Genomic DNA, 14,884 nt, shown 5'->3' with positions numbered 1-14,884 from the left:
TTTGGCTGTTATTTCATCCACACCCAAGGAGCAAGAAGGTGCATTTTGTTGACAGTAAATGTAACTGCTCTATCTAAAGATTTAAGCTAAAAACCTATAGAATAAAATAAAAAGGTCAAGAAGCCATTGTAGCTATTAACCATAGTTATAAAAAACCCATAAATTTAAACTTTCTGTGTTACAAAGAAATTTTAGAAACTTCCGTTTCTCCCTACTTAAAAATGACACATTGAAGTGTTTAAATTCACTTCTGTTTGTGAAGGCTTTCCCATTAATAAAATAAAATATTATTGTTATGCATGACACATTGCTTCTCAAGGTCCTTGATGTGATTAATTCTTAGCTCAGTATGAGTTACTTCTTCACTCCAGTCATTAGCTACATTTTACTTTACCCAGTTATATGAGTTGTATTTTTCTGCATATTTTTCTGTTGAAAGAGGAAACAAAATTATATTGCTTAAGACATGATCAGAATAGGCTGATAACTTCAATCTTGTGTGACACTTCATAGTAAGAGTTATCCTTTGCTGTATGATTATTACAAATTCAATATTACTCTGAAGTGTTGGTTATTACATTACAAATTGACTATTAGAGTGGTACTTGTGGATTGTTGTGTAACATTTTTTAACATGTAATATGTAAAATTTTGACATATTTCTGAATAAAACATATGTTTCTTATACTAACTTCCAGTAATATAGTATATAGGGGAAACAGTAATAACTTTTTGCCACCTGTATAGGTAAAAGAGAGTTTATGTGGATATGTAGCATAGGTGAGGCTCATTACCAAGTTCCTGAAGACTTTATATGTGGCTGCTACTGTAATATTGTTTTGGGGGGAAAAATAGAAAGAGTTTATTTTCCACTAAATATAATGGTTTAAATTTAAGAGTCAGCCTCAAAATGAGAAACTCAAGTACAGTTTTGTGTAGTGGTAAGACTGAGCTGATGATAGTAGTTAAGAAAACCCAAACAAAACAGCTTCCACTTAGCTAGTTAGTTAGGTTGATATCACTAACATCCATTAAGTTTGTCCACTGTGTAGGTGGTAAAATAGTTTACCTCAAGATCTCCCAGTTGAATCAAACTAAAAGAAGTTTCCTTTGCTTATATCATTTGACCCTGGTGCTATTCAGTCATCAAATCAGTAGCAATTAAAAAGAAAAATAAGCAAGGCAAGTGACAGGATGATCTCTGTAGCAACAATTTTCTGTTAAATCTGCTCAAATTCTATGAGATGCAATACCTTGAAGCTGTGCTGGTGTATCTGCCTAACCCTCGTGTTATATTTGATGTTCCTTCTTTTGTCTTCAAAGAGCTATATCATTCCATTTTTAAGCAAGCCTGGAATCTTAAACATCTTTTGTATAGTTCAACAAAGAAATATACCTAGATTCTTAATGTACTCTACTGGTAGGAATTTGCTTTTGACACCTGTTCTGACTTTTCTAATTCTCTTTCATTCCTGAAAAAAAAAATTTGCTTCCCAATACATGATTCTTTAATTTGTACTCCCATCACTCTTGTTAAATTTTGCTGTTTAATCTTCTCTCGGAAGATCGCTGGGCTTTGCAACCCCGAGATGTGTTAAAAGTCTCTGCTTCAGCCTGCGTGTTCAAAGGATGAGTTGAAGCTCTTCAGTTTTCAGTCTTGGAATTGTTTATTATATCTTGTCTGTAAAATTTTCCTCCTGCCCAGCCGAGGTCTGCTCAACTGGACAGTCTGAGACTCTCTGCGTGCCCCTAGGGTGGTGTTATCTTTCTATACTAAAAACTACATGTAACATGTTTACAATTATTTTCCAATACCTATCACCTCTGTTAGACAGTGAGCTTCTACTCTAAACCAATCTAAAAGTGCCAATATCACCACTGAAGATAGAGGTAGAGAAGAAGAAGAAGAAGAAGAAGAAGAAAGGCTAGACATGCCCAAGTCCCTCCATCTTGTCCCCAAAAACCCCTATACTAAAAATCCCAAAACCTACATTTACACCCTGTGATAACTTTATTACTACACTATTTAAACTGCTGTGGCTTTTAGATCTTCCTGTAAAGCTGGCAGTTTGCTCCACAGTTCATAATCAAACCCACTGGTGTTCTGAGCTGTGTGCCAAACGCTCTGAGCCCCCTGGCAGGGGTCCCAGCAATTCCGGACTCCCAAAAGGATGTCCTGAGTTCCGACAGTCTTCCTGGCTTATTTCCTACCTTTTGGATTGTAATGTTTTTGAGGATCATCTAAAGTTTTCAGTTGCTTGAAAAGGAAGAGATTGGTTTACTTGCTTAATCGCACTTTTATATTTTCTTCATCTGACTCATCTTTTAATTAAGTTTATAAAGTATTACTTAATTTTACTTCTTTCTTGTAGGACTGAATGCATCATAATTGCTTTTATTTAGTAGTCAAGCTGCTTAAATTGATTATACTTTCTGAAGAACAAATCAGAAGGCAAAATAGCTGCCAATACCATAAGAAATATTTGATCCATATTTTAAAGACTATTGATGATAGTTTTAGATGTAGATACTATATACTGTTTTAGTAGGTGTAGTGTAGGCCTTAAGGTAGATAGTGTAAATAACAGTTTTCTGAAGAGGTCAAAATGGACAAAAAATGGCTTAATTCACAGCCTTGTATTGAAGGAACACTGATTTTATTTTTCTTGTTTATAGTATCTGTCTCCTTGGAAACCGTACCTTGTCAAAACGCAGCTTTGATGTCTGTGCCAAATTTACTGAAAGCAATAATGAAACAAAGACTACACCTTTGTGGCACCTGTTCTGTGATAGTTCTTTGCTTAATGCTACATGTGATGACTACTTTAGTCTCAATAATGTAACAGAAATTCAAGGAATTCCAGGAATAATGAGTGGAGTTCTAACTGGTAAGTTGGAAGCACAGTGATTTAAAAGTTTTTGGACATTATTAATTTGGCCAATGGCTGGTCAGTAATATAGTGGTCTAGTCCATCACTGTTACTTTACCTGTAGTCTGTGTGAAAGATTGCTACCTTGAGCATGCTTCTTCCTATAAAAGAACCTTGTTTTAGAATCTTAGTATCAAGTGCTTTAATTTGGGGGTAATTGGAGTTTTATAGGTACTCTTTCAAAAGCCATTGTTCAATCAAAAAGGTGATAAAGTGCTCATCACAGCTTTTTTTTTTTTTTTTTTAATGTGTATGCCAAACACACGTTTCAACAAGCCATTCATTAATATATATTCAAACTCTCCTGAGAGAGAACTTGTTTCCAGTTCACAGGTGGCGCAATGAGAATGAAAATCTGTGGATTGTCCAATGTGTACAAGTTAGTGATTGAATTAGAGAAGAACAGTCTACGAAGTGTATAGATTTTATTCTCTTTACAGATCTGTATGGTTGTGGCAGCTTGGAATTCAGATTGCAGCAAGTCACAGGATTCATCTTAAATGTGTAATAATTTGTATTGTTCATGCACAAATAATGTTTCTGGGAATGAAATGGATACTCTGATACCTCTTCTTTGCATTTCCTTAAAATAAAGTTTGATTTATATAAATATGCTACATAGGGACACTAGACAGTCACTGCTGCCATAGTACTCCAGTTTAAAATATCACATATAAAGTGTACAAATACATTAAAAGATACTAAATGAAACATAGGCTTCTCTGAATCTGTGGTTTTTAAAAAAATAATTTTCTCAATGAAAAATGAAATAATTTGCTTGTTACAAGAAATGTAACTTAGAGTTTGTTCTCTGAGTTTTATGGTTTACCATATGCATATCTACAATTTTTCATGAATAATTTTGTACTTCCTGCCCCAGCTCACAAGTTAGCTTTATGTTACAATTTTTTGCAACCCTGTAAGATTTAAATTGTTCTTTTACTTTTTGGAGGTTTCAGGCTGAGTACTATTTTTTTTCCTTTGTTCCATTTACTGTTTAATGTTTCATTCAACAAGCAATCCTGTATAAAAGTATATTTTGCTATTTTTTTCTCACATAATGTTAAGATCTCTAAAGACCAGCAGTCTTCTGAAAGCTCATTGCTTTCCAGTATTCACTGCTCTTTGCTTATGTGTAGTGAATTTCATCAATTCCATTATGTTTAATCATGGAATCTGATAAGTTTTTTGTTTGGTTTTGTTTTTTATTTAAGTTCCTTGCAGCTGTTTTTCCTTCTACAACTTTGAATTAACTGAGAATTGCCAGCAGTCTCTCATCTTGGTGCTAGCTCCTATTTTTGGGCTGTTTGAGTGTACTGAATAGCACTGGTTACATTATGATGGTCATTCTTGTAGAAGTTTCCTGGTGGCTCTTCTGCATTACAAAGCTGTATTTCCATTTACTTTTACCTGTTGTTTTCTGTCTTTGAACTGTTTTTTTTAAATCCATGTGAGGAGATTTCCTCTTATCCAATGTCTCGTGTAGATTCCTTGTGTGAGGAATATTTTAATAACATGGGCAATATAGATGGACTGATCCAAGTGGATTTCCTTCATTTATGTTTATCTTAAGGAATTTGAATACTTCTGACAATTTTCTTTTGCAAAAGCTGAGTTGAGGCTAACTCAAAACTAAAGAAAAACTGTGAATAACTAAAGAATAACTGTGAATAGTTTCTCAGAAATTTCCACGATTATTGCCTCAATCAACTGCTATTGACTGTTCCTGTAGAGATGCTACTCATGAGTCATTAGTTTCTGTATCTCCCTGAAACACTTTTAAAGAAATGGCCTTCCATTTGTCCTTGGGTATTGATACTATTTCACGTCAAAGTCAGGTATTTCAGTGTTCTTGGAGATTTCAGGCTGAGTACTGCTTTTCCTGCTTTTGAAAATATGTGCTCTGCCTTTGTTCAGTGAATAACATTTCTCTGAACAAGAGCTGCTCCATAACAATGCATTTCACTATCCTAGTTACACCTACTGCTACAACTAGGTGTCTTACTTGTTGAGTGTGAGCACACATTGTGATATCTAGCATAAGCTTGAGCTCTCGTGGCAGAGTTTTCTCAAGGAGAATTTTCTTCCACTTGATGAATTTTCTGCCTTGTGTGAAGACTTTAATAAAAAAAAAAAAAGACTTTACTTGTGTGAAGCTGCAGGCTCTGGACATTAAAGTTTCTTGAGCTGTGACTAGGAATATTCAGATGCCATGACTGAGTGTCTCAGGAAGTGTGCTAAGTCCTCATACCATTTATTGGGCACTCATATAGAATAAGTATTCATCTCTTCTATACCTTCTGGGAGTATTGTCCTAACAATAATAAATCATTCTGCAAGTGACTGACCTCTAACCCTAACAGAAATTTTACAGTTCTGCTACTAGCTTTATCAACATTGTTCTGGTGGTGGTAGCATGTTGGTCTGATACACTGTACCTGTTCTTGTGTATGTACCCTAAATGTTAGCTGCTAGAGGAGCCTTAGCAATCAAAGAATGGTCTTGGAAGAGCCAAATGTCTGGACTTTTCTGAAAAGTTATTCTTTTTTCTCACTCTAACTTTCAAGTCCATTTGGATTATCACTTTTGGGAAAATTAGCATAGGAAAGCTCTTATGAAATGGGAAAATGATTTCTATTCAACAAAATATCTAAGCCGATTTTATCCATGTGCTGGCATGCACAGTTCCACAGTTAAGTTGTGTGTATTGCAGTGCTCAGGTCATTGTCACTCCTGTGTCATGCTGAATAAAGGACACAAGCTGTTGAGTGGTTATTAAGAATTTAAGTGCTTTTGATTGGCAATTCAAACTGATTTTTGGATTTTCTTCTTATGTTTCACAGGGGGTAGATAGATGCTAATTTAGAGATCTAGTCTTATTTTACATCACTCATCAAATCTCTGCTAAAATTCCTGAAATTTAAAATTCTCTTGTTTCATTAACTTCTTATGGCTTCAGTCTTATCTCTAGATCAGTCTGTTACTCCTCTTCATTTGATTGTAGTAATACACATAGCATTCCTTAGCAAATAATACTTATTTTTAATCTTTACTCTGCTTTCTCTTCTGCTTCTCCTGCATACTTCCATATATGCTTACCGATTGTAAGATTTTTTTTTTTAATGTGGGTATGAGTACCCTCTCTTTGGCCACTTGGGGTTCAAAGTCCATCTTCCTTTGTGCTCAAGGTTACTTTTTGCTATTATAAAGGCTTAGAATACAGTACTTGTATTCCCTAGAGCTGTTCAGGATGTCTGAAAATTGGCTATTCGATCATCCTGGCAGTCCATGGGAATTTTTTATTTCCTTGCTGTAAAATCCTTTGCCTTCTTGACAGGCCAGAAAAGTATCTCCTTTGTTTTCCCACATATGATAGGACATTGTCTCATTTTCAAATAAGAATCAGTGTGGTCTGTTCTCACAATCTTATCAAAGTACACAAACCAGTGTTTTCCACATATGTAAGATCTCAAAATTTACTCTTTGACGTATCACTCTTCAAACAAATGTGCTTAGTTTGCTGGGGAATTTGAGCCATATTCTGCTGGGGTTTTTTTTGCTTATCAGTGATCTTCTGGAGTCTGGTTATCCTGGTTTTGTCACTATACGGAAATCTTTTGCCATTAACAGCTGAATCCTGAACTGTTATGCAGGATTATTCTGTACAGGAGATGTCAAAGAACTCAAATTACTGTTAAGTAGCATTTCTTTTTCATACTGCTCCTCAAAATACAAGAACAAGAAGTATTAGTATATACTAAGATTCCTCTAACCTGGTCCTTATTTTTTCCCAATAGAACATCTGTGTGCCTGTGCAATGTAAGTGTACATTCTACAAATACATTAGAATTTAACGTATTTGTAGAATGTACACTTACATTCTATAAAATAACTATATTTTGCTTTAGAGAAAGAGTAAATTTTGCAGGACACATCTCACACTACTGCATTTTTACTAGCATGGATGGGACTGCCCACCTGTTACAATTGGTATTAATTATACTGTGAAGCATCATGATTTTTGTGTAAGAAAAACGCATCTGATTCCTAGGATTATTGCATTCTCATTAGTTGATATCCTGAAACAGAGAGATGACACTGTTTTTTTTCTCCCCCACCTTGTAGATAATCTCTGGAGTGCCTATTCAGAAAAAGGATCAATAGTTGAGAAAAAAGATCAGCCATCAGTTGCTGGATCGGAAGAATCAAAAATGGGTGGACTTCCTTATGTTTTTACAGACATCACGACCTACTTCACAATGCTTGTAGGGATTTATTTCCCATCCGTGACAGGTAGACACAACTATTTTTCTTGCATGAGGATGTGTACTTGTATCTGGGGGGAAAAAAAAAATCATGTGAAATTTTTTAATTTTCACCAGTCTTATAGGCGACTCATGCTGTTGCAAGTTTCTGTGTCTGAGGTTATGTACATAAAACCTTCTGGTGCTAGGGAGACATAGGTCATGGCTGATGACTTTTGGAGGTTATAGGACTTAAACAAGAAATCTGTTTAAGGGCCATTTCTATGTCTGCAAAGAAAGCAAAACCCTCATGTGTTACTAAATGTTTATTCAAAATAAGGTGCCTTTATAACACTTTAATCTTCAAAGGCCTGAGAGAACAGTTTAATATTAAAATTATTCTTCCAGTGTCCAAGCTGCCTGGTTAACTGCCTGGGATTTGTTCACATGTCCAATATTTTGCCACATTAACTGTTTAGGCTCTTTTGTCAAGCCTAGACTAGTTGTATTTAATTTTCCTCAGCTCATGCTTGAATGAAAAAAACACATGTTTCTCTTTAAAACTCCCAGCTGAAGTAATTGTAATATCAAGTAACAGAATAGAACTCCAATAAGAAGTTGCAGCACTGTTTGGTAGTTTATTATGAAGTGGAATCATCCCTTTATATTCCCTGTTTGAACCCCACTGCTCCCATTTCTTTACTTCAGACTCTTAACAAAATTTCATCCTATCTGAACCCATAGTTATGGTTTTATTCCATGGAGTTTGACAATGTTTTTGCACTGAAACATCTTGACATTAGCTTCCATATTTTTGCTTCCAGTGGTCAGATCAATTCTAGGAGCGATGGCAGAATTAGTTATTCTGTAGGTTTCTTTCCCTCATGTCACTGCATGTGCTACAAAATAATTCTGTTCTCTTTTTAGATTCACACACATGGGTACATGTGATTTTTCTAACCATTCTTTTTCTTGCCTGCCCCTTTCTTTTTTGCTTCTAAGGTTTTATTTGTTAGTTTATTGATTTGCTTGCTTTCATTTGCTTGTTATTATGATGGTCTGTTTAGTAGAAAGTTAGTGCATTAGGTCATACTGGCTAAAATTTCTGAGTCCCTATTAATTTATAACATTTATCCCTAGTAGCAAAATTGCTACTCCATGTATTTCTTCATTTCAAGAAAGATTCTGAAGTATTTCTTGAAAAATATTTTTTTTATCTGTCTTTTTACTGACCTTTATAGGATTTTCTTACTCAAGTGGATAGTAACACAGATTTCTGAATAAAATGAAGGTATAAATTGAGGATTTGTGCAGGATTATAATATGCTTCTGTAGCCTGCTCCATTGGTAATCTTTGAGTTAAATTTGGCTTAAAATTAGATGTTCTTATTTTCTTAGTTATTATCATGGAGTTATTATTAATTGTTTTTATGAACTAAATTTTGTCTTTTTTTAAGGTATTATGGCAGGTTCAAATAGATCTGGAGATCTAAAGGATGCTCAGAAATCTATTCCTACTGGAACAATTTTGGCTATTTCAACTACATCTTTTATTTGTATCCTTTATACTGTGACTTTTTTCTTAGTCTACATTCTGTAGGTTCTGTAGGTATAACAGGTTTTTCACTGGAAAATCATTTTCCTGAGTAGGAAATGAATGAAATCTAAACTGAAAAAAAATCTTTTATATTTGTCTAAAATACCAGTATTATTTATAAATATTAATAAAATATGTCAAATTTTATGAACAAATATATATATTCTACTAGTGCTTTAAATTCCAATATGTAATTGATGGTTCTAGTCAAGTGATCTGAAGGTTTTTAGCATTAGGCTTCAGTTGGCAGATTGTTGTCATACTCAGGATAACCAGATCTTTAACCAAACAACCAGTAATAGTAGTTGTCGGTCCTTCAGAACCTAGAGTACACAAGTACTTGCTTATTTGTATGAGAAAATGCCTGTTCTATTGCATGATATATGAGCTGACTACTTCCAGTACTTCACAAATCACTGTGAAATACAGTCATAAAGAACATAAGCTAAAAAATTGTAGCAGAACAATTGTAGCAGAGCAGGGAAGAACTAAAAAAAAAAACAAACAAAAAAGCAGCCAGGAAACACACCCACATGCTGCATTGTCATGGACATTTTCATTTCAGACCTTGGTGAAAAAAGGTGGGATTTCCTCTATGTGATTTTTTAGAGAGTAATCTTCCTTCAATCTCAGTAACAGATCTCTCCTGTATAGTATTGTTTGGTGCCTGCATAGAAGGTGTAATATTAAGAGATAAGTAAGTAATATTCAGCTTCTAATATTACATGGAGTATATGTTATATTAATAGGACTTATTAATGGCTCTTGTGTGAAAAATCTATGTAGTATATATTTCTTTTGCTTAGTTTAAAACTGGAAGGAAAGCATGTCTGTTAAACTGAGATGTCTGCAAAAACTGGTCAGGTTATTAGACTGTACGCCTTCAAGAAGCCGAAGCAGAATCTAAGATGAAGTTGAACCAGCCTAATGAAATGTCCTTCATGAAGAAAATCATAATTAGTATTTGCAGAGCTGATGGATGGGGATAAGGGGATATTACTTTGAGAGAAGTAATAGATTTTTGAGGAACAAATTTTAAAATTTGACAGTTACATGACAAGGGGAGTTTGTAAGAAGACTGCAGTGCACCATCAGACCCATGATTTTCACTAGACATATGACCATTTTTTGTTTTAAAATCTCAGTGGTACATCAGGAGTCATGTCTATTTTCAACCATGTAATTGCCTGATGAATTTAAGGCATAATACGAAGAATGAAGGGAATAAATGTGATGGACACAAGTATGAAGAGAATCTCCATATTTTGATCAATTTCTCCATTAGGAGAAGTTGGTTAATATGAAACTGTTGTCAGGTTTCACAATTGTTTTCTTGCTGGTGTCTGGTTCTCTTCTCTACTGAGGCCCATGTTTGCTTATGGTGATAAAACAGTGTCATTGGGGTATTGTTTAAAAGGTTAAAAGTTGATGCTCAGACAACTTATTTCATAAGTCTAAAAGGAAAACCGTAAGTTAAAAGCTGGATTCTAATCAAACTAATTCAAGAAGCAGCAGGGGCTTGAACCCATGAAAGGCTTTTGACACCCTCTCACAGCATTCTTATAGGCAAACTCAAGAACTGTGGACAGTGAGGTGGATTGGGAAGTGTCTGACTGGCAAATCCCAGAGGGTCATGATCAGTGGCAGAGTCTAGTTGGATGCTTGTAACTAGTGGTGTCCCCTAGGGTACTGTATTGGACCAGTGGTATGCCCTTGTGGCCAAGAAGATCAGTGTAATCCTATGGGAATAAATCATGCAGACTCCATTTCCTCCATGGTGGAAAAGCCATTTCTTTATTCACGTAACTCCTTTTTATACAGTGTTACAGACTTCGTGTGTGACTTCAATTGGTTAGTAGCATCGACAGCCAGGGGTCTACGTACAAATGACGAACAGGACAGGACTCCTAAGGAACATGTCTCAAGCTGTTTTATTTTCCAGCATCAGTCTTGCTACATGCTTATGACAATGGGACTATGCCAGCAGCTCATGTCCCCGGCAGCAGACAAAGAACTTAATGTTACAACTTACTTTAAAAGTTTTTTGACCAAGCACAAAAAGCAAAAGCATATTGACAGTAGTTCTAGCCAATCACTATAAGCACACGTACCTTTGGTTAAAACAATGCTTGCTTATTTCAAATACAATACCTGCTTGTAAGCCTTAAAACACAATGCACTAAGCTTAGAACTTCCAAATGTCTTGCTAGATATACTTTTCTGCAGCTTAGGGAGTTATTCTATCCAAGCATTAATACACAGACCATTTTTCTATTTGTCCTTACTTTTCTACTTCTTCTATGATTTTTCTGCTGACAAATCTCATGGTTACTGCTTAGCTCTAATCGCAGTTCTGCTGTCTTTGAGGCCTGTCTTTTGCAGCTTTCCCAAAACCCTCTGATTTTAAGGATTCCCACAAGTAGCTTTCTTGCCAATTACTTTATTGATTAGGAACAAGTTATCCTGTATTGATTGGTCACTGAAACCCCTGGTGTGTATGTGCAGGAAACGTTGCTTGTGAGAGATAGTTTTTATTTTTTATCTAACGGTGTAAAAACAGTTTATATAGGTGCTAGTTGTTTTTCGCCCAGGAATAGATCGTTATGGTAACAAATTGCTCACACCAGGATTGCTTTCACATGGGAATTTGTAAAGTGCTACCTTGACAAGGCCAGCCACTGATTCCAGGAGACCAGGCCTGATCTTATGAGGCCTTTCTTTTATGATTTTTCTACTTACTGCAACATAGTCCTGGTTTGTGTTAGGAGGAAGAGCATTGCCAGTGGGTCAAGGGAGAGCATTCTGCCCCTCTACTCAGCCCTGGTGAGACAATATTTGGACTGCTGTGTCCATTTCTGGGCTCCTCATGAGTGACATGGAGCCACTGGAGGTCCAGAGGAGGGCTATGAAAATGAAAGGGATTGGAGCATCCCTCTTATGAGGAAAGGCTGAGGGAACTGGGCCTGTTGAGCCTTAAGAAGAGACAACTGAGAGGGGGCTTCATCAATGTATTTAAGTAACTAAAGGAAGGGTGCTAAGATGATGGACGTGGGCTGTTATCAGTGTTGCCAACCAACAGGACAAGAAGCAATGGGCAGAAACTGATGCACAGGAAGTACCACATGAATATGAGGAAGAACTTCTTTACTGTGCTAGTGATTGTGCACTGGAACAGATTGCCCAGAGAGGTTTTGGAGTCTCTGCCACTGGAGATAGTCAGGAACTATCTGGACACAATCCTGTGCATTGTACTCTGTTTGAGCAAGGAGGTTGGATCAGATGACCCATGATGGTTCCTTCCAACATTACTCATTCTGTGATTCTGTGACTTTTACTGTAAAGTGATATTGCTGCATCAGTGAAAATATCTGTTAGTTTTTTCTTCTTCATAAATATAAAAACCAAATCAAACTGCCTAGGAAACAGTAAATGAATTCTGAAATAAGAAATTAAAGCAGAGCTAAACTAATATTTTTGAAATTTACAGGACAAGGGCGGGGGGTGAGGGAATTTTGTAGGCTCTTAGTTATCATTAGAGCAGGCTGCATTGTAGCAAGAACATAAGTTCAAGATACCTGAGTCCATGTACTTTCATTTACATTGCTGCCAGTTTTTACTTGGCTAAAATTCGGTAAAGTCTGTGGATTTTCAGTCTGGTCTAAAAACTAGGTTCTGAGTCTTTTTTCATTATGATGGTCATATCTGCAATGAGAAAAAGTATGTTGTACGTTTTTCTGTTTCTTGCATCTCTTGAAGTTTTTTCCATCCTATGTTTAGTTGAAAAATAGGCATTAGAATTTGAACTAAGAATAATATACAGTTATAGAAATCTTCTTATAGAAGCGCAATATGGGTTTTATCCTATAATTTTGAGGACTGGGATTTACCTTTTTTTTTCATCTGCTGAAAATAGTATGTAGTTATGCATCCCAACTTGGGCATAAGCAAGAATTTGAACACTGGTGTATTATATTCACTTTGTTGCTGTGTTTCTTGACCTTATTTTAAAGGCAGGCCTGAAAAGACAAAAAGCATTTAATTTTTCTTAATTTTTCTCTTCTCTTATTTCTGTAGACTTTTCCTTTTATTTAGAAAAAATTGAACACATTAGGAAAAAATAATGGTGGCATCACAGTGGAGATAGACTTAAAATTAATTTTGGCTGCTTACTAACAACAGTAAGATGAACTATAAGAACCTTACTTGCTTTTAAAGCAAGACTGCCAGTTTGAAGGAGGGGGTAGGGTGGAATAATTTTTTTGTAGTTTATTCAAGTCATGCCTAAATTAAGAAAACGTTAGGTATCTAAAAAAGATAAGTGGAGGTGGTATTGGATGGGACACTCAGGACTGTATTGAAAGCACCTCTTCCTGACTTCTACCCACTTGTTTGGTCTAGTAAATTAAAAATTACATCAGGTTGCACAATAGCCAGAAGATGTGGAAAACTCAAAATGGTTGTGTCTGGTAATTTCTCTATTTACTTATTGTATGTCAGTGTCACACTTTTAAAAGGAAGGGCTAATACTTTTTGAGAATCTCCTGCTTATGCCCCAGGGTATACTTGTATATATAGTGAACCAGATTTCTGCAAACTAGTTCCTAGCTCTCACAAGGATCTGTAAGATACAAATGTACATACTCCTGCTATTGTTTTAATTCAGAAACATTTGCCAAGATATCTGATAATTGCGGCTTATCTGGTTAGAGGCAGCACCTAATTGGAAGTGATTATAATGTCTTCTTTAAAACAGCACAATAGAGATTGCTTGGTTGGGAAATCCTATAGTGTGTACTGTAACACAGTGTTTATTGTCAAAAAGTGCTGTTGTCCAGAAAGATTGTTAAAGTTATAGTAAAAGTTATTTTAATGCTTACTGATTCTTTTATTGTTGTTTTAATTATTTTTGTTGTCCTTTTCTTTCCTAAGGTTTGGAGAAGCAGTTAATGGAAATCTGGTGGTTGGTACACTGGCCTGGCCTTCTCCATGGGTTATTGTGATTGGTTCATTTTTTTCAACATGTGGTGCTGGTCTCCAGAGTCTCACTGGTGCACCCCGGCTATTACAGGCCATTGCAAGAGATGGCATTGTACCATTTATTCAAGTGAGATTTTTTTTTTGTTCATGTTGTTACAGTATTTTGAAAAAAAAAAATGACACATTATTTCAGCTGTTCCTGTAGAATGTGAAGAAAAGTTTTGGAGCTCAGTTCTATTTCTGTACAATAACAGATCAGGCTATTGTAGGACAAAGTTTGAGCTTCAATATTTTTGTGCAGTGCAACTTAATTATATTTGATTTTACACATAAAAGTTAGCAGCTCCAAACTGAGAATACAGTATTCTATAAATGAAAATAAATGGAACTAAGAAGCAACTCATTACTGAACTTCTAGACTCTAGGCTGTGTTTACTGCTTGCATTTGTGAACAGAGTTATTTAATCTCACTATGGAACTGCATGAAATTTCTCATATTAGAGAGATGAAATTCTAGTTTTTATTCATTTTTGTAAGGTAAATTAAGTCAGTGAAGATGTAACAATAGAATTCTATCCCATGACTCCAAATATGAAGATTTTTTCCAAGATCTCTGAGCATGTTTTAAGAAGAAATAAATCAGATTTTTCTCAAAGTAAGGGAGCTGGCAAACAGAAGATGATGAGAGAATTCTTGCATGGGCTGCTTCTGCAAAAGCTAGACAACTACACTTGAGTTAAAAATAAGTAAATAAAACTCCAAAAGATTATACCGTCTGGAGAGCAAAGCTGTGATCTGTATGGTGAAGTTTGGAGTTTGAAAGCTTACCTCAAGACTTGCAAGACTATCTGTAAGAGGAAATAAATACACTAAGTATGCTAGGGTGGAGGGACTGAGTAGTGGTGGAGTTTGACTTGTCAGTGGAAAGGGGCTGTAATGCAGTACATTGTAAGTTCTGGGTAGTATAGAGAAAAAGAAACAAAAAATATTTACTTTTGCCTGAAGCAAAAATTTGGCAGAGAAAAGGTGACATTATGATTACACTGAGAGTTAGTCCTGAGAGTTAGTCTTGAAAGGAATGAAGAATCAAAAGGAAAGATCTGTGGTTCAGGAAGTGAGAGAAAGAATTGAAGAGA

The 14,884-nt window shown here is 35.5% G+C and overlaps 1 protein-coding gene across 1 annotated transcript in view; it reads left to right on the top strand.

The window, feature by feature from the left end:
* LOC311166891 (solute carrier family 12 member 7-like) overlaps positions 1-14,884 on the top strand; it is a gene marked incomplete at its 5' end in the record, with an annotated part of 71,362 nt that overhangs the window by 25,308 nt on the left and 31,170 nt on the right. Inside the window, 5 exons of the mRNA XM_084227115.1 lie at positions 2,677-2,888; positions 7,056-7,223; positions 8,632-8,730; positions 9,411-9,468; positions 13,701-13,875. Coding sequence (XP_084083241.1) covers positions 2,677-2,888; positions 7,056-7,223; positions 8,632-8,730; positions 9,411-9,468; positions 13,701-13,875 — 712 coding nt within the window. The remainder of the gene's footprint in view (positions 1-2,676; positions 2,889-7,055; positions 7,224-8,631; positions 8,731-9,410; positions 9,469-13,700; positions 13,876-14,884) is intronic.

This window comes from Fringilla coelebs, assembly GCF_963513975.1.
Source record: "Fringilla coelebs genome assembly, chromosome: 1".
NCBI lineage: Eukaryota > Metazoa > Chordata > Aves > Passeriformes > Fringillidae > Fringilla > Fringilla coelebs.
Note: the sequence above shows the minus strand (reverse complement) of the source record. Positions and strands in the feature narration are given on the sequence as shown.